Raw genomic sequence first — 21,731 nt, 5'->3', positions numbered from 1 at the left:
TCACGTAGTAACTGTAGTAAGTAGATTCAAGAAATGATTTCAAAATTCTAAAAAAATATTTACTAGAATCCATGTTTATATTGAATAGATATATCCTCATTTATGTAAAGACAACGGATATTATCCATTCTTTGAACATTTCTACCAAAATAAAATCTTAATAATCTGAATAGGTACAGATATTTTGTTAGAAAGGTAAAAACAATCTATGTGCGTATTTAACGACACACTTTCGTTACCGGGCCATAAAATCTTAAAAAAATAACGATACACATCTGTCAAGAAAGTAATTTAGTCTTGCAAGATGGCGCCGATGACGTATTAAGATGCTTTTGGCGCCTTATCATGACATTATTTACTAATTTTTACTTGATTTATAACCTTAGAATTTTATAACTAAGTACAACTCATGACAGCACCAAATAAAAACATTTATTTGCGAACTTAACTATAAACATATCAAACTTTTAACAAAAATGCTTCTCATAATAATATTATAACGGACATAAAACTCCACATTATTTCAATTATAGTTTTTCATAGTTACATAATGCTTACATATTCAATCGTTCTGTGTTTAATCTATTTCCTATAAACTGGATAAGTGCTAATTATAATATTTATTGAACACTGAGTTAACTTGCAATTGGGTAACTTTGTGTGCATGACAAGTTACGTCTGAAAGTTCCTGAAAATAGAGGTAATAAACTGTTCACCGCTTTTTTTTTTCGATTTGTTCACAGCTGTCATAGTCCATCTAGACGTATAAATTATTTAAGGCTGTTAGTCTGTTCCTCCGACAGGGGCACGTAGATGCTACCTATCTATGTATAATATTATCTTAGCAATCTTAAAAACAAGTTTTGGTTATAACGCAACATCCTTATACTTAGTAAGATCATCAGACTCATTGCCAACAGAATTATGACTGTTACGCATATAATACGACCTATCTCTATTAAAGTTGTAGGGGTCGTGTCGAAGCAGATTCACTCCGTACGCTGCATCGTCCCTTTTATATTCCTGGAAATATCTGGGGTCGTAGTCTGGAGGGTACACTCTGGGATCGTAATAGGGCCTGTAAGGATAGGCCATTTCGCTTTTGCAGTCCATTCGGTCGTCGTATTCGTACTTGGTAGGGTATTCGTCGAATGCGCCTACTATGGAATGTCTTCTTTTGTCGTACGGTCCTGTTCTGGGTCCGACCCAGGTGCCGTACGTCTGTGGCATTTGGTACGATTTCGGCATGCCGCGAAGACTAGCTGCGTACTGTCTGTCGGCTAGATGTTGCCAGTATGCTGGAGGAGGTTGGGGAAGCATTACTGGATAGCCGATCATTGATTGCCGGGTTGCCAGATGTCGACGTAGATCTGGCATTGAGCCGGATTTACCTGAAATTATAATAAAATTTTCTAATTATTATTCATTCAAATATCATGACTGAAACACGGTTTATTATGGCAGTGCGGTAACTAGGCTTTTATCGCCCGAACAGGGGTGGGTGGTAAAACAACTGAAAGGAGTGAGAAGTGAGAGAGGAGGGTACCGTATTATGGAATAAGATATAACTTATAAGTGACTAGCAAATTGAGCTATAGTACCTGCCGCCCGCTCTCGTTCAATAGCCAATAAACAAGTTCCAGGCTGCCTCATCTTTTAGATAATATTCAGTTACAAGATGTGCAAGTCGCACTTTAAATAGTAACTCTTAAATTATATTAGTGTTAATGTACAACTGAGACACGCTACAGTTATATTTATTTACCGTTGTCCGGCAGAAAGCCATCGTTGGTGAAGGCTGGTGCGGCATCAGGAACGTAATGGCTCGCGTCAAACTCGCTCCCGCTTACTCCTGCACCATGGCCGTACTCTTCTTTTCTTTAACAAAAATTCCCAAATAAGACAAAATATTTCAATTTCTGAACAATGCCTTTGCGGAGAATGCCTTTTATTAAGAGCCTTAATCTGACATCCATAAATTTAGGGTTTTTTTTTTATATTTATTTTTATTTAATTAGAGCGTATTTCCTTATAAATTTCATTTATTAGTATGTGTTATATTTCATTGTTTTAAAGTATTTTTATTTAAGGACGGCGTTTAGTGGTAAAAGCATTTTCCTTTAATTTCCGCTCGTTCCTATCTCTTGCAATTCATGTCCACAAGTTTCCTGCTGTTTTTTACTTTCAAGCAATGCCAGCACTTTTTTGTGTTTTGATTTGAAAGGATCCGTATAGTTAGCCATTGTGAAATAAATGGACTATTGAGACTTAGGCCTATATTTAAGAAGGCGTGTCATTATGTATAATCTATAATATAACACGGTCTCTTTTGTGGCACACTCATGAGAGTGACATAAACTTTTTTGCCATTTATTGTTCAAAACATAAACACAGACCAGGAATAACACTTTAACTGTGGGCGCGACAAGCTATGTCTTACACTCACGATCGTATGACACTTTAAGTTAGGGTGCGTGCATTGCACAAAATAGAGGTTAAATCTAAACTAAATTTTTTTTCGACGTTATCACATCTGTCATACTCTATCTACGTACACATAGCTACTACGTATTGTATACATACGTATACAAATGATCTAAGCAAAATACTATGAAACTCCTAAATGGTTTATTTAGGTAAATTGCTCGCTCGCGATTTTAACGTCACTTAAACACGGATTCATGCATCCACATTCCACATTTTGAAATATGAATCTTACGGTATTAGGTCTCTCTCAAGATGAACAGCGCAATCGCGGAGTCGCTCAGAAATTTGGGTTTTCATGAATCCTGAGGTATCGCATTGTTACAATAAGTGGATGAAAATCTTATAATTAATCAAAATCTCATAACAGATTACGTAACATTAATACTTTACAAAGTTACCTATTCTTAACGATAATTATACGTTTCTTTTTAAGAAATTTTATCAAGATAATTGGACACGTATCCGCGAACAATAAATATATTGTTTCTAAGTAAAGATCTAAGTATTTTGGATGATATTTACCGAGCTTCTCTCAGAGCATACGCTGACTGCACCAACACTACTCCACATACTATGGCCGGCAGACGAGCCACGTAGCACGCCAGCTCTGCTCCTCCATACACTCCTTGTAGACCCTGTAACATAAAAATATATCTTATATATAAAATTCTCGTGTCCAGTTACCAAACTCCTCCGAAACGGTTGAATCTAGTTTTCATACCCGTAAATGATAAGGGTACCTACCTACCCCTAAATATTTTTTTTTATTTTCTAATATTTTTTTATAATTCTATTATGATTCAAAATTGAAAAATACATACAACTACACATTTTCATCTGTCTACAATCAACACTAATTTTTGTATCCGATCCGCAATAGGGCTGTAAGAAGGCAATCGAATACAATAATTATTGTAGTAGGTACGATATATTTGGTAGGTCTGAAAATCGGTCGTCAGTTTTATTTTATACCCCATATTATTGAATTATTTTTATTACTTTAATTGGCAATACAACTTTTGCGGCGTAAGCTAGTGATATATATATATGTATATACATATATATATATATATATATATATATATATATATATATATATATATATATATGTAGTTATTGTATATAACCCCACGCCATATGAATGTGATTCGTAGATGTCTAACAGGGATTACAACTATCATACGAGCACGATCTAGTTATGATTCTAGTTTTAGCTATATAAGTACCATAGAGGTACCTTTATCTGACGTCCAGCAGTAATGTGCCAGTGATTTGGTTTGAAGGGTTATGAAATTGAATCTATCGGCTTGATTCTTTGGACTTGCGGAGAGAAGTGGGATCTGGCAGCGATCTGTCTGACCAAATTTCGGATTTTCTACCGGAGATATCAAGGGATTGTTGAGAGGAGTTATTCAGGCTGATACCAACAGCCGAATTTCACCGGACATTACGTCAAAATACGAAATTCGAATTTCGTTTTTCAAGTACCTATGACTAAACCGATACGACTAAGGGACCTTCTTACAGCATACTCTTGACACCTGTTGTTGCAGATGTCCATCTGCATCTTGTCGTGAGCATTTTGCCCGTTTGCTCCATGTCATATATAAAAAAATATTATTTACTGATAGCACAGAGTATGGATACATTATTGTAACGTTAAGCTTATAGATACAGACAATTTATCTAATAGGTGATTGAAACAATGACTTACCCAATGACTGATTGACATGTAGAAGACCAAACTACACTCCGGTATCAGCACCAGTATTACGGAGATTAGCCACGCCAGGAGGTAGGTATTGTTCTTCTGTAAATAACATCATTATAGGTCAGACGGAGAAAACAACCGCAACACGAAAATTGATATGTTCGTTGAAATATTTTTTAAGGTTTCCTGAAGTATACCTAACGAATACTATTTTATGAAAAATCCACTGTTCATCTGTCTGTCAGCTTACTTATCACATAAACCGCAATAGCTATATAGTTGATCTTCGATAGAGCGTATTTTAGTAATGCTTCTATTAAACAAAAAGGCGAAACACCCACTTGACCGGATTTTTATGGTAACAGGTGATGAGACAAGCAAGACGTAATTGCCCCAGGTGATCTTTTATGCCCTGATCATTACAATTCAGCCCCATAGGATTGTTGAGAAGCAGTCGCTGTGAGCGAAGCCGGCGCAGACATGGGGCATTCTACAGCCGCAATTTTTGAAACTACTTGCCTCACAAAGCCACTTTGTGGTATCAAATGCCGGCTGCAGTTTTCCGTACCGATACGATTAAGGCCGGCAACACATCTCTTGATGCTTGGTGTTGCGGAAGGCCATGGGCGGTTGCCCACCCTTATTCGAAGAATCAAGAAAGCCTATTTTTTTGGGGGAAAAGCGTTTAAATGTAACTTACAGATATAAGTCCGTGAACGAGCACCACAGTAGCAGCTATCACCACGCAGTAGCATATCATGAGGAGCACGGACGCTACGGGAACTCCGCTCTGAGACTCCACGACCCACACGATCTCGTAGATGAGAGCGATCGCGTATGAGACCTGCCAACATAATAAAAATCTTTTTTTTTATTTCGGCACCACACTTGTAATGTGAATCTTAATACATTAAAATAAATCCAAGATATAAAACACGCGTGTAATTTTACATTACCGTATTCATGTTTTATGACTTATCGTTTAAGTTAAGTTTATATAAGTAACTTAAATGTATTTGGAACTAAAAGCCATTATGTGTCCATAGTAATTATAAATAGGTAATACCAAATCACAAACAGTTAAATACCTACCCCCTTATTCATAATAGTAGGCTAACTTAAAGCATTGCTAATTCTCACTCTGTCTTCTTCTATTGACCTAAGTCAGAATGAGAAAAAACACTCCTTAGCGGCTGTTTTAAGTTAGCGGACCATTATGAATAAGGGGGCTAGCCTATAAATCTGTGTCTCATTTTCAGACTTATACTTTATCATATTATATTAGTATTTCAAAGTTAATAAACAAAACCAGTCTTATTTGTCCTCGCTAATATATTGAAACCGTCTCATGAAACGCTACACAGTGTGTATGTATGCAAAGTACGTACTGTGCTGTATCGATCATGACACTCTCGGTACCCTTATCGTAATAATACCACCACTATACAGGTACTTACGCCTATATTATCTTTTAACTAACCCGGCCTGTGGCTTATCGTATCGTATAAAGAAAAAAGCGGGAAAAATGCCAAAAGATCAATGGAACCTAACATATATTTTGTAGTAAGTATACAAATCTACGAAGAACTCCACATCAATTGGTCTTAGATTAGTACACGATACGTTCCGTAGTTTTGGCATGATTACGCGCCAATGAATAGTAAATTATATTCTTTATATTTTGCATACATAAACATATATATTACTTCTTAGTATATTTACTATAGAGACATTTTAAAATGAAGTGTGAAAAATAAACTATCACTTTATACCTACGTGTACCAAGAATACCGGCAGCATTTCCGCGTAGGTCAGATAGGCTGATCCGATGACCAGCGCTTCTATTTCCAGTAACTTTTGAGACGCGTAGATAATAGGTTCTTATAGGTTTCTTTTATATTTTGGTTTCCTTTTTTTTAAATAAATTACTATTAAAATAATTAAAACAGCATGTAAATATTTTTTTTATGAAAGTAAGGGACGATATGAGCAGGACGTTCATCTGATGGTAATTGATACGCCCTGCCATTACAACGCAGTGCCACTCAGGATTATTGCAAAACCCAAAAATTCTGAGCGGCACCACAACTGCGCTCGTCACCTTGAGACATAAGATCTCAAGTCTCATTTGCCCAGTAATTTCACTAGCTACGGAGCCCTTCAGAGCGAAACACAGTAATACTTACACATTTCTGCTAAACTGAATTTTAAAATAAATTAATTTGACTAGTTTCGTTGACTTGTTCGTCGGATCATCATAGTCACAGGCAAGATGACAAGAATTAAATTCTTAAGGTTTTTAGTGGTTTATTATTTATTTGCAGTATCTTATAGTTCGTGACAAACAAGCAGCTCATTCAGCACACTGTTAGAGATAGCTAAAACAATCGTTGCATCTAAAAGTCATCATATTTCAAACGAGCTAATTATTACATCGTCTTGACAACGTAACATCTATAAACGAATTATAAAACATTCAATAACCATAAAGTGAATGTAGCAGTGTGTTCGCTCTCTTACAACTAGGGTTGTCACAGGCAACAGTACCTTTTTTTTAATTAAAATAAGGGAAGAAACGAGCAGGACGTTCAGATGATGGTAATTGATACCCCCTGCCGACGACAATGCAGTGCCGCTCAGGATTCTTGAAAAACCCCAAAAATTCTGAGCGGCACTACAACTGCGCTCGTCACCTTGAGACATTAGATGTTAAGTCTCATTTGCCAAGTAATTTCACTAGCTACGGCGCCCTTCAGACCGAAACACAGTAACATTACTGCTTCACGGCAGAAATAGGCGCCGTTGTGGTAATAATCTAGCCAGCATCCTGTGCAAAGGAGCCTCACACTGGTGGATTTGCCATGCGCGTACAACCGAAAGGGACAAACAATCCTATAATCGGACAAATCAAAAGGCAGTAGAACATGATAGACAAGCTTGTCCTTTGTCCCGAGAATGATAATTTGTACTTACTCGGGTTCAGGTACGATTGAATAATAAACAGTTTATTGTGATAATAATTAACAAGCTTGTCCTTTGTCCCGAGAATGATAATTTGTACTTACTCGGGTTCAGGTACGATTGAATAATAAACAGTTTATTGTGATAATAATTAACATTTTTTATACACTATTTCTAATGTTCTAGAATTCTTAATCACATATTAATATGATACAGCTGTTATTGTATGAATGTATTTACAAAGAAAATAATATTATTTTAACTAAAAATCGTACTTGGTGTGAAAGATTATGTTTTATGATTTCCGTTGAGTAGCCCTTATACAGCTGGTCTGGCCATCAATGTTATTATTATTATAATTATAACATAAGAACTTCAATTTTGTCTTATTTAAAATTTCGATCATTTCACCTAATGTTATATTTTTTGTGGTTTATATTAAATCACAATAATGGAATTAGGTGTTAAAGACAGCAGAAATGATTGCCTCGCCGAAATCCTACAAAGAAACAAAAAAGATTCCCGCTAGGATTCTTTCGCGTATCATTTAAGAAGACTTGGTTTGGTACGTTCACCAATGGCAGCGTGAAAGTCACGAGAGCTCAATGCTTTTGATCTTTCCCAAAACTGGTTAACTAAGACAAACGCATGAAAAAAAGCGTGCCAATGTGCCTCAACAAATTTTTACTTAAAAAAAATTAATGTCATAGCATAAGTTTCTGGGAAATAAATTTAGCTGAATAAATTTTGACAACCCTAGAGGAAGTTTCGACATTCAAACGTGAGACTGACCTTAGCAGACCGGCTTGTGCCCCTTCTATTTCGCACATTGTTTTAAAACTGTGTCAGAAATCTGAATAACTTATCTGTGCTCGAAATCTTGTTTGACTTGTGGCAAAATATCGAGAAGTACCAATGAGAAACAAAAACAGGATTCTTTAGGACATAATGTGAAGGGCACCTTATAATTATTAAAAGTTATAATCATTTATCCATTAAATATAGAAACACTAGAAGAATTACAATAAAATTTCAAAACTACTAAAGAAATTGTGCCTATGAGAAAAATGTATAAAACACTAATGGTAGATACCAATAAACATATGTAGGTACTTAGCCAAGTTTGGAGAGGGCAGTGAAAGTTTTGAGTCACGTGCCTATATCCATTTACGAAAACTTCAAACTTACCAGCGCATAAGCAGCTATGAACCCAGAGGCTGCCGTTACGCTGCAGCAGAATATCCTGCTGATTGCTGGCTTCATCCTCAATCTGGGAGCTAGTTCATTCTCACCGATACTCGCAGACATTGTCACACGGAGGATTTTGAAACACCCTTCATGTAAATAACATCATTGTCAAACAACTACATCGCATGACGCAATAGCAAAAATGATTTTATTTTTGTTATTGCTGTTGGAATTAGTAGTTAAATCTTCAAGCATCTTCGGTTTGATGTTCTTAATCTGTGGACAAAATTATTCATGTATTAATATATAATTTAAGGGGATAATTGCATATTTTTAGTATTTTGATAATTAAATGTACCTAACTGTTTATTTCGCAACAAAAAAAAATATCGTATACGTAACTATAGATTATAGATATGACCATAAGTTCTGTTTATTCTATGGGATTTGGGGTTCTGTTTATACTTGTACTATTATATATTCTTTGCTATGGGGTTCAACGCGACCCCAGGTGCGGATTCTGTCGCAAAAAATATGTATCTGTACGTACCCAAAGAAAGAAAGTCTCACGGCTTACCCCTATAACTGGTACAACAACAGGACAAATGAAACGTTAATAAGTATTATTAATAGTATTACCACGTATAAATTGTGTGGTGACAATTGGCATAACTACCTCTGAAGAACACAATATGCTACTATGACTACAGAATGTTAACTCTAAGAGAAATTATCCACACACAAAAACAAATGAAAAATACGTTATAGCCGCCATTTTTGATCAAACTTACGATGTTTTGGTTTTCGCCAAAAACCATAGTTAATTGATCAGATAAATATCAATTAATATTCGGTGTAAGTCAAACAATTTTGCTCTTTATATTGGTTGCTAATAAAAGTAGGAAACTATTTATTTATTTAGTTTCACCAGTGTTAATTACACTATTACATTTATAATTATGCTAAGTTACAAAGGTCTTATTACTAAATGCATTACCTTTTAAGGCGAATACCGCATGATAAAATATATGTGAAATAGTTATATAAAATAAGTATAAGTTATGAAACAACTATTCTATGATGTAACGAAATTAGGAAATTAACAAAATCTACCAAACAAGTAAAGACATATGTACTAAATAAATCAAGAATATATATTATTTATTTATTTATAATATATTTTTTTTACATTTTTGCGAAACCTTGGCAACAAATCTCTGAATATCGTGACAAAGGTGAATTGATCCCCAAAATAGTTCTGCGAGAAGGTTTTTCAAATAAGTTTATAGGTTTACATGGGGATCAAGGCACTCTAAAATTAAACATACACACAAGATAGGAGTTGTCAAAAACGCTGTTAAATCTTTTGTATAAGAACAGTAAATCCAATATGTCCCTTCGGTCTTCCAGAGATTGTATATTAAAATATAAAAGACTTTCAGTGTATATTGCAAGTGATCTAGACTTCCCAATTGAGAAAGCCAAGTGGTAAAGAAAACGCTTCTGGATTCTTTCGATTCTGAGACAATGGCAAGCGTAGTGTGGTCTCCAGACGGTACTGCCGTATTCCAAAATACTGACAACCAGACTTTTATATAGGATCACCTTCGTTCGACAGTTCCCAAAAAGCATTTTAGAGGCTCTGGCTAACAATAGTGTTTTTGCGGTATAAATGTAAGTTTGCTATCAAATATAACACCCAAATCCTTAATAGTAGCTGTTGTACTGAGAGGCATATTATCTAAATAGTATTTATTTGTAGTGTTACCTAATAGGTCTAGATTTAATTTCCATTAATGTCATTAATGTGAATATATTAAATAAACAAAATTAATAAATATAAAACAAAAGAGGGCTGAGGTTGTTTCGCACTGACAGCTTCATATAGCTGTAGGACTTTTTATGAATGAAGAACAGTGTAAACATGTGATATAAAATACTCGTAATAACTCGTTAGGATACCATCCCTATCTGGATCTGTTACAGAAAAATGTGGGCGGCGGTGATTACCTAACATCAAGTTACCCGTACTCTCGTTTGTTTTTCCATAAAAAAAAAAAACACAAAAAAATATAATAATGGTATAGAAAGTTGACATAATATATAAGCGAGTTTTAGTAATTCTTGGGAAGTAATTCAGATTACCGCAACAGTTTTACACTTAACTAAAGCTTGACTAACCGCCAGTTAACCTTCTTGCGGAATGGGGAAATGTTTTGTCATTCGTGAAAGTCAATGATCAATCTTACATTTCTTACGACTTTTACTCTCGTTCCGTGTTGAGTTTGTTAATGATTCATTGTCTGCTGCATTTAATTAGAAACTCATTTTTAGCGTCGATTATTTTGTTAAATATAAGAATATTTATTTTCAGGGAGAAAATCTTGTATTGGTAGAGAAGGAATTGTTTATTTGCTGTTAATTGTTGTCTACTTAAATAAAGGTAACCCAAGTATACCTAGCATAATTTAAATAATTTGAGTTTGTTCTTTGAGTTCAGTATAATATTAATATCGAATTTGTTCGACTTTTTGTAATAACAACAATAATAATAATATGTTGTAACTCGATTCTGTGCCTAATTTATTATTAACTCTGCCATAATGAGACAAGATAGAGACATAATACACAGGTAAATTGAATAATAAAAAAATATAATAATTTATAATGATTAGCAAAAAACTCTTTAATGGAAAGGTACCAAACCATTTTTGATTTATATCAAACCCCTAGAAATCATAGACAACACAAGGATTGACCAAACTGGAAATATTGCGAACAGCATTGCGAAACAACAATCTAAGTATGAAATGAAGCTAAACGTATTTAAGTACAAAAGTAATGAATATTGCTTTTACAGTTAGCTCCATTTCCGCGGTGACAATATGGTTATCTACGTGACGAGCAGTAAACGAATGGGAGTCCATCAGTCAACGTGATTGGAATGCTTATAACGGCTCGCAATATTTGTGCCTACTTATTTTATTTATATAGTGAGGGCAAACGGGCAAATTTTTCAATTGATGGATTCCATCATTTACCCTTCAATTGAAGACCAGCTGCCTAAGGACATCTATAACTAAGGTCAAGAGATAGGTTCAGTGTTGCAAGCCTCTGAAGTGGAAGGAATTAAGCTTGAAAGTTACTAGGTAGTAGGTTGGCAATACTGCAACCGGCTAATGATTCCACAAAGCTGTACCAGGCGAAAAGTATCCTACGATGCGTATTTCGAAGTGATGTACATTTATTCGGCTGCTGAAATCTTACGAGCACTCCCCGTGATAGATGCGGCAAAAGATACAGAGACCTAACATCTCTACGCAAAGTAAAAGAATCAAAAAAGAAAGAAAAGTGACATGATCGTCGAATTTTCAAGCCATTTTTATATATCAGATTAATACTGATGCTTTCAATGAAATGTTGGAATATAGCACATGAAAGGCAAAACGGAGACTTTTATATTTGAAATGAAATAAAATTAATTTATTTGTATGAATCATGGTAGCAGTTCTTAACAATTGGTAGATGCACAGAACAATTCGCCAATATGTCAGCATACAAATTTATGGTCGTCTTCCAAATTTGTACTGTCGGTTAAGAACTTCCCTACCAAATACAAAATAATTACTTAGACAGGTTGCGAAAACAAGGTTTGGTGTATTTCTACAATTAATATTCCTCTTATTGCCCTTTTAATAAGCCAAAAAATGTAACACTTTAGATTTTTTTTTACAACTGAATCTCTATTTCGCTTTGTTTCGATTATCACAAAAAAATATACGAGTAGTTTGAAGTACATATCATAATATGACAATGTAATGTTTCTTCGAGTGGAATGATACAAAAAATCATTAAGTTTATTTTGAGGTAAAAAAAACATTACTCATTACGTATTATTAGCTAAGACTATTAAATGGTAAAAAATCCGTAACAATTACTGGACGATACAGATCAGTAATACATTGAGTGATTATAATGAATTGCTAACATACCGCTACACACGGAAGCATCGTTGAATAATGATTCTGTTGCGTTTCGAATTGATCTCATAACGTGCCTCACGATATGCTTCAGATAGCTGTTTTTGATGGAATCATTCGAGTGTTAAGGATTCTACGGTTTAAGTCGGGTGTTATATGAGCGCATGTCTTGAGCTATGATTGAAACTAATGCTTCTTAAGTACCTCTACTACTTTAACTTATTTGTTGTATGTTGGTTGCGATTATGTTTTCGTAGAATAGTAAAAAATCGAGCGAAAGGTCACTTAACTCTTGCAACGCTATAGAAATCACAGTAGCTTTGTTTGTAAGGCGGTTTTTAGAAATGTGTGTCAATGTATGTGAAAATTGGGTTCCGTAAGGATAAATTATAAACTATGAAATGTTCAATTGACAGATTGGCTTGAATCTACGAGGGGTATGTCGCGGATGGTGCTTCGTACTGAATATCCTATAAGCTAGTAGTTTAATAATTATCATCTCACCTATAACATAGTTATCTATATTATATTATAACAAATTTATCATCCACTTTGCCATACGTATGTATAGCAAATTTAAGACTTTAATGGTTTTCTCATGGATGCCTGGATCTGGACCAAATTACAATGGGACCACGCGGGAAGCACCAGCTTTCAAATAAAAAAAGAATTATCAAAATCGGTTCACCCAGTCGAAACTTTTGAGGTAACAAACATAAAAAAAACATACCGACGAATTGAGAACCTCCTCTTTTTTTGAAGTCGGTTAAAAAGTGCTCGGCGCGCATATAGTAGTATTCACTTACACACACACACAAAAATATCAACACATACAATTTAAGTGAAGTCGAGCATATTAATTAATGTTATATGTCTCTAAGTAGGTACTTTTGATATTGTTTAAAACACAAAATAATTAATAATAGTTAAAAAACTTAAAACGAGTTTTCAACATCATCATCAGCCGGAAGACGTCCACTGCTGGACAAAGGCCTCCCCCAAAGATTTCCACGACGATCGGTCCTTGGAGCGGTGATCTTGACCAGATCACCGCTCCATCTTGTACATACCAACAATGCGTCTTCCGGTACGTGGTCGCCATTCGAGGACTTCACTGCCCTCTGTGCCATCTGTGCGTCGAACTATGTGCCCTGCCCACTGCCACTTCAGTTTCGCAATCATATGTGCTATGTCGGTGACTTTGGTTCTCTTACGGATCTCCTCATTGCTGATTCGATCTCGCAGGGAAACTCCGAGTTTTAATAAGCTTATATCGCTTTACGAAGACCTCCATTATATTATTTAAAAACTTTTTTATAAAAACGTTTTTATTTCAACTATAAGTTATTATATACGATAATACGACCACTCTGGATCCTTGTCATGTTCAAGCCACTTCAGTTGGTACTGGGGCTGCTGCTTCAACTGCCGCAGCAAATATATCGGTCTTAGTGAGTCTCACATAATTGTGCCGTTTGGTGTCGAGACAATTGGCCCTTGGGGTACTATTATAATATATTCTTTGTTTTGTGGCCCGGAGGCTCAAAGGATGTACAAAGGCTTCTTATTAAACGCAGTGTAAAGTTACTCCAAGTCTAATATTACTTCTCCCTGTCATGTAGTTCTGTAGTGACAAAGGTAAGATAAATATAAATAAAAATAGTCTTAAAAAACTAAAAAACACGCTTTGGTCGAAAAGATAATGGCTGAAATTTAAAATGAACATTAATTCCTGCCTTATCGACGATAGATGAGAAACTTATATAAATTAACAAAAATCTTATTTTGCAAATTGAAAATAGAATAATTTTATCAAATTAATGTATTGTTATCGGTCCTCGATAAATCTACTAAGTTTGAACGAAATCTGGCCGTTTTAAGTGGGTCAAAATCGCGCCCAAAATGAGTCGGTTTCAAACAAACATACATACAGGTTAAGCTAACAAAAAGCGTGTAACAAAAAGTTTTAAGCTTGAAATAACTTTACTTCTATTTTATTAATAACACAGAAAAGGTTTATTAGAAACCCAAGCGCTGGCAGCTATTTCGGTCGTCGAATCAACATAGCTATCCTACGCGGAAATACTACCAGTAGGTATTCTTGGTACACTTCCTCAAGTGATAGTTTTCGCCTGATGTAAAAGGCATAAAAGGCATTTATTTTCTCAAAATTGATTCCTTTAGAATACTTTTTGATGTCATTTCTAATATACTAGATACTACTACCGCTTCGGAAACAAATGGCGCTCTGAGAGAGAAGAAGAGGCGCAAGAAACTCTCCCAGCATTCTTTTTTTGCGCTCTTTTTAATAAAAATATGCAATATTGTACTTTAATTGCTATTGCTATAAAATATTCATAATCTAGTCCCAGGCTGTCCGATCACTTAGATATTCAGCTGTGGAGTAATAGGATTTACGACAGAACCATTTTTTTTATAAAACATTTAAATTTATTTATAAATAATGCCTGAACAGTGCCCGGGACTTTCTTATAAAAGTGTATACATTTACCCTTAAAGCTATTATGTATCTTATGAAGCCTACTAGAATTAGTTACAAGCAATCCCTTATTTCTAGTGTTATAGTATGTAAATATGTAATCATAATAAGTATTTTTAATATAGCTATATGCATTGTTTTGTTTTGAATAAAGTAAAATTTAAATACCCAGGTATAGATAATGTGTTGTGTTTATAATTCGTATAAGTACGTCTTTTGCATAATCGTGTGTACGAAGGCACAGTGTGAACAACCTCATAAAACGTGGGACTATGTCGCTTTTTGTATGAGATACCGGTTCATTTTATCTTTAAAAAACTCTTTACGTTACTTGAGTTCAAATGAAATTGAAAGTTTTTGAATTATTTCGTCCCACTCTCCCCCTTTATCTTCCATTGGTTTTTATCGAACTGATATTGAGTGATGCACTAACGTTACAATATAAAATTAGATTTTTCTGTAGGTATTTTTTTTTCACCATGATGATTACTAGCCGGAATATGTTGTTGTTCGTTGCTGTTATAGTTCTGTTCTATGTTAAATTTTTTATATCTTTCCATTTCCACTCAGTTTTGTTAATTGCAGTCTCAATCCAACTTTGCCCCGCCACCGCTATTACTATTCCATCTGCCCATCTACCACAACTCGTGCCTCTCTTTCTGATGCCTCGAGATCCGAATCATTTAATTATTCTGTGTGTCCATTTGTCGTCAGTGTATCTGGCCACGTGCCCCGCCCACTTCCAATTTCTTATACATCGGTCATTTCTGTTTTACTGCGGATGTTTGCGTTTTTCACTCTCTCTGTTATTTTTAAACGTAGACAGCTTCTCTCCATCCTCCTTTGAGTAGTCTGAATTATATTTCTAATTTTTAGATCAAAGGTCCCGATTTTGCAGTCGTGAGGCATGGTAGAATTTCAGAGCCCATAACTACAACAATAATGCCTGCATATTTGACTGTTCCTCTTTATTCTGTGATATGAGTAGGAAATAAATGATGCAGTTTCGGCTCTTTCACAACACGGTGTATCTAGTAAAAATTACTAAAAATTGATTCGGAAACAGACCTTCCCTACTCGTTTTAAGAGAGACTCGGTAAACCACCCTCTTATTCATCATATAAAAAGCAAAAACGTTTCGCTATCCCGAAATAATCACCAATTTTAATGATTTTTTAAGAAGTAATAAAGATAAATCTACGCTTATGCGTACGTTTTTCTTTTCCCAAATTTCATATTAGCTTAAAATTAATAGGCATATTTACACGTTAAAATCTTGTTAAAACGCGTTAAAACGAATAGGCCTAGATTATATTCTGCTCAAGCAATTATTGACTTTAAAATCAAAATATTTTGATAGGTGATTACAGTTTTCTCCCATTCTGTCAATTTCGGCAAAAAATACACTGAAATCGCCAACGGACTGCACGTTTGGGATACGCCGAGATCGCACTGCGACACCAAATTCATACAACGCGATTTTAAAGATATCTAAAGATTCAACTAAAGTGAATCTAATTAGAATCAATAATTATGAATCAATGAATCACAAGTGAACAAAACAATAGTAATTATCATGTTTGAGTTCAAGGTGAGTTACTTGTCATTGTGTCTCATAACTTAATGACAAAATGATGGTGTGATCTGAATATTATTACAAAATAATACAATAGTAGTGTAATTAAAAAAATAATCTATTTTATTATATTTTTATAATGCATGGGGTGCATTTTAAGAGAATACTCAAAATGACTCTTTTTTTTTCACCCATTTCTGTCAATAAAAAATATAAAAATCAAATCAAAATCACTTTATTCGTGTAGGTCACGGAAATGATGAATTATGAATGTCATAAAAATATTTTTCTTATTGAATCCACCGCTACTTCGTAAAGGGTTGAGCTAATGAGAAGAAGTAGCAAGAAACTCATTGCTACTCTTTTATATCAAGATATACAATTTCATCCGTTTACAATCTTTATATATATAATTCTTGTGTACGTGTGTATGTCACTGAACTCCTCCTAGACGGCTGGACCGATTTTATTGAAACTTTCTGTGTGTCTTCAGGTGGTTTAGATTCACAATTGAACTACCTCCTGAACGGCTGGACCGATTTTGATGAGATTTTTGTGTGTTCCAGTGAATTTGAGATTGATGTGTGTCTTCGGGTGGATTCAAGAATTGTTTAGATTCCCAATTAAACTACCTCCTAAACGGCTGGACCGATTTTGATGACTTTTTGTTTGTTTCAGTGAATTTGAGATTGGTTTAGATTCTCAATTACGCCCATATAATATAATTCTCCTGCTCATGTGTATGTTAGTGAACTCCTCCTAACGGCTGGACAGATTTTTCAAATTTAAGACGTGTGTACAGGACGTCTGTTGGGTTCACTAGTTACAATATAATATGTAAAGTGATGCAACAAACATACTCAAACGTCAAATAGTCAATGCCTTACACGAATAAATCAAAAAGTAAATGTAAATTAATACAAAAGTTATTGAGTACAGTAGCTACATCATCCACAGTCCACACACACCGTTAATAAATAAAAATATTCCGTGAGCATTTTATAAGCGATTATAAATGTAGTATATATATAACTTTTGAGGATCTGAATCCGAGTCTCCGGCATCTATCCGGCAACAGCCATCGCCTCCCTCAACCATATGTTAGGGAAGGGGACGGCCCGTCCCATGTCGCCGCCACAAGCAGTGACATTTAAGCGAGCATGACGAAACCTGTTCCGAGAACTCAAGCAAACAACAATAAAAGAATCCTAATCTACATATCATGCAATACTATATAGAAATTGATACCAAGCACCCCATGCGTTTTAATAATAATTTGAAAAAGTATGTTCAATGTGTGTGCATTGATGTATCTACTGCACTCAATTATAACTCTTGTGTTTTTATATATAACTAGCTGATGCCCGCGACGTCATCGGCGTGGACGCTATGAAGCAGTAAAAATACTATGCCCGCATGTAGCCTATATGTTTCTCAAATACCAGCGAATATGTTAATGAAATTCCATCAATGTAACGAACTTACGAGAGAGAAAATCGTGTAATGCGGGCTGTTCTACATTATGTAGATATAATATAAAGCATATTAGATATGAATACCTGAGGGACCGACTCTGCTAGTCTATGTTTTTAGGGTTCTCCTTGGGCTAATGAGTTTTGTGCTGTATAAAAATGGACGCAAAAAATGAATTTCATGCGAAGTTATAGATATCTGAAAGACGACAGAAAACTTGGTAAAACAAGTGTTTCCAGAGATGATACATGTTTATCGCAAATCACTAGAACAGGTTCCAAGATGCGCAAAATATAGGTACAGAAATATACGTTATGCTTGTTCAAGAATCTTTAAATGTATTGAAAGATTAGACAGGAACCCGAGTATGTAAGTAATATGTGAAACAGGTTGACCCGAAATAGGTTAATACATGCCACATGAAGCTTCCTGCGATGAAAGCGAGAGAGACGAGTATATCAGTGCTGGAAGAATCTGCCCTCGTGAACTGTTTTTAAAATTTAAAGTTATCTTATATCATCATTTCAGCCGGAAGACGTCAACTGCTGGACAAAGGCCTCCCCCAAAGATCGCCATGGCGATCGGTCCTGCGCTGCCCTCATCCAACCTACTCCGGCGATCTTGACCAGATCGTCGGTACATCTTGTGAGACCAACACTACGTCTTCCGGTATCCGGAATCTTATATATTTATATCTTTATTATTGTTCGTATAATGCTAGCATAATACCTTTATTTATTTACAGTGTGTGTCTATTGATTACTGTAAGTACTCAATAACACTAGTGGTTTTTTTTTATTAATTTACATTTATTTTTAAGTTAAGATAATGAAGCTAATATTGAATGGATAGATAATAGATATTGAATGTTAAGAGTGCAATGTTTTCTAGCGATTTCTTCCCACATTTTCCGAAGTGGTGGTAAATGGTAAAAATGGTTATTAATTTAATGGGTTAGTCACTTTTTAAGAAAAAATATAATATTAAAATGTTAAAAGTGTAAAAAAAATAGAATTTTAGAGCGATCGCGACTTCCCTACACGCGTACTGCGCTAAATCTAACTGAATCATTATTTATATACGATTGAGTTCTCCTATAACTATGCCTTTGGCCAGGAGCGATTATATGTTTCAATGTATAAAATTACATTAAATACAGGTTATCAAAACCATACATCGTAACACGTGTAATTAAAATTACAGATGCAACTTGCACAACAATAGTTAAATAACGATTTGCATAACATCAGAATGTTTTAATAAAATACGTTTTCACAACCGCCATTTTTGTACAATTTGTTTGAGAACCTGAGAACCTTTGGCATTGAGCAAAGCCTTAATAACGGGGGTAATGAGTTTCGTTATGTAGGACGTGGAATGTTACTTTTTGCGTTATATTCTAAGTGGCTACAAGATTTGAGTTACCTGTTTGTCAATAGTTTTTACGCATTAGTAAGCTGTGGAAATGTAACTTAATTATTATGAGAATTATTAGCACTTGCTAAACACTTACATATTATTCATCTTAGTGTAACATTTTCAAATCTATGTTAGCCTTACTAATATCAAAGTATATATAACAGTACAAGTACTAATATTATAAATAGCTTTGTTTGTTACGTTTTCAAGCATTAATTACGACCATCATGAAATTTTATGCATGTTGTTAGGGGTACACAAAAGGCCATATTAAAGTACTTTATATCTCTAAATTCGTAAAAGTTCCCGATGGACGGATTACGGCTAAATAAAGCGGCTTACCAATGGGAGACTCCTTTGCACAGGATGCTGTCTAGATTATGGGTACCACAACGGCGCCTCTTTCATTCTAAGTTTCACGAACAACAAAACTTTTTTTATATATAAAAGGGGGGCGAATGGGCAAGGAACTCATGTGATGGGAAGTACTGAGGTAACCGCCCATGGACATCCGCAAAATAAGGGGTCAAGAGATGCGTTGCCGGCCTAAAGTGCTCTATGTTTAAATGTTCGCGGAAGCAAGGATGATTTCTATACCATCTATGCAGTACAGAAACACAGAGAAACATGATGGAACCTTTTTGCGACACTGGGCGGGTGGACATGTGCTTAGTGGTTTTTATGCCCTACCATAAGAGCCTTTAGTTTTAATTATTGTTATATAAGTGTATACTAACATGAATTTAAGTTATTAAAGTTCCCTTTCCTTTTTCGAGTCGTTTGAGTTCGGGAAATCTCCAGCCGGCAATTTATTCTACAAAGTGGCTGTGCAAGAAATTTTCGGCAAAACGCGCGGTTGTGGAATATCAGACGTCAATATAATGCGGGTGGAATTTTGTAGTTTAAAGTGATGTCCGGTGGTGAAATTCAGCTGCTGGTATTGCATAATATTCGGCCTAGCAGTAGATAGGAGGCTCCTTTGCACAGGATGCCGGCTAGATTATGGGTACCACAACGGTGCCTATTTCAGCCGTAATTTTGGGGTTTTTCAAGAATCCTGAGCAGCACTGCATTGTTATGGGCATGGCGTATCAATTACCATCAGTTGAACGTCCTGCTCGTCTCGTCCCTAATTTTCATGAAAAAAATCGTTTTCGAAACTTTTGCTCAAATTCGGAAATCTTTAGAGTTCCGTACCTGAGAGGGATTATATAAAATAATTACCTGTACATGATACTCTTGCCCGCTTGCCCCCCCCCCCCCCCCTCAAATATATATTTTATAAAATTATACAATATCATTCAAGTATGGCAGGAATGTCTAATTAATCAATTGCAATACGGAACCAAATCACCGTCTACAAAATAAAGAATATCGTGAAAAATTGTGAAACAGGATTACACGTTTTGGCCTCAGTTGTTCAATATCCAGAAAATGCGCGAAGTAAATAATAAAAATATGCATGCTCTGACGCGTATTTTAAATTAATAGTTAATTGGGCATGGGTGATCACCTACCACTACACGATGGGCCGGAAGTCTCAGACTGTGATCTATAGAGCCTACTTAGACTTTACTTACGTAAAACTTAGCTGAGTGTGATAAAATTTGAACTTGAGTTTTCCATTGGGCTGCCTTAGTTTAAACTAAGCGTACTATCAGCTATGAAACGACGATAGAAACGTCATCAACGATCTGATCATGCTAAGCTTACCCTCTGCTAAGGTTTACTTAAGTAATGTCTGAGCAAAGTCTAATAAATTACTATCCTCTATATATCTCAGCCTTACACTGGCTTGTTCATTGAAGTTGTAGTCATTAAAAAAGTCCTCCTTTTTTGTAAGTCGGTAAAATAAAACATTTTTCCGTGTATCAAATTAAATTCAAAACACTAAGCAAGTTTACTAAGAGCTTTGTCAAATATTTACATGTTTCGCAAGTTCATTTTTCCTTGAATGACTATCAGAGATAATAAAACCTTTGTAGATATAATGATAAAAAATAACTTACATTAAAACACAACACTCATATCACTTCACAGAAAATATACTTATTAAACATAAATTATAGATCGTTATGTTTTTACGTAAGTAGTTTATTTAAAATGGTTAGTAAATGTAAGTTTGAAATAAACGCGCATTCACTGCGAGCTCCGCGCTATAACTAGCGTACCACAGACTAAACAAATAGCGTGGCTGTATGTTGAATGGTTTTTGCTTAGATAGGTGTCAAGGTGGAATACCGCGAAGACTTGGTCTACTTTTAGGAACTCCACTTGCAGATGTCAAAATGCATTCTGTGATGTTTATGACTTGTAATTTGTGCAATAAACCTAATCCCAGAAGTGAGCGTTATCACTTTGAAACATAACAACATCTCAGGTTAATTTCCTAATATGCAAATATTGGGGTTAAGGAGGTTATCAATTACTGTAAAG

The 21,731-nt window shown here is 35.1% G+C and overlaps 1 protein-coding gene across 1 annotated transcript; it reads right to left on the bottom strand.

Moving 5' to 3' along the window:
* Positions 1-23: 23 nt before the first annotated feature.
* On the bottom strand, positions 24-21,447 carry LOC126967866 (uncharacterized). Its single transcript, XM_050812555.1, has 7 exons — positions 21,305-21,447; positions 8,348-8,623; positions 4,899-5,042; positions 4,202-4,297; positions 3,010-3,122; positions 1,766-1,878; positions 24-1,391 (listed from the first exon to the last, which is right to left on the bottom strand). Exons 2-7 carry the CDS (start codon positions 8,465-8,467, stop codon positions 868-870), a joined length of 1,110 nt encoding a protein of 369 aa, XP_050668512.1. The 5' UTR covers positions 8,468-8,623; positions 21,305-21,447; the 3' UTR covers positions 24-867.
* Positions 21,448-21,731: the final 284 nt, after the last annotated feature.

The sequence above is a fragment of the Leptidea sinapis genome, chromosome 14 (genome assembly GCF_905404315.1).
Source record: "Leptidea sinapis chromosome 14, ilLepSina1.1, whole genome shotgun sequence".
Taxonomy (NCBI): Eukaryota; Metazoa; Arthropoda; class Insecta; order Lepidoptera; family Pieridae; genus Leptidea; species Leptidea sinapis.
The sequence above is the reverse complement of the archived record's forward strand: the minus strand, read 5'-3'. Positions and strand labels throughout refer to the sequence as shown.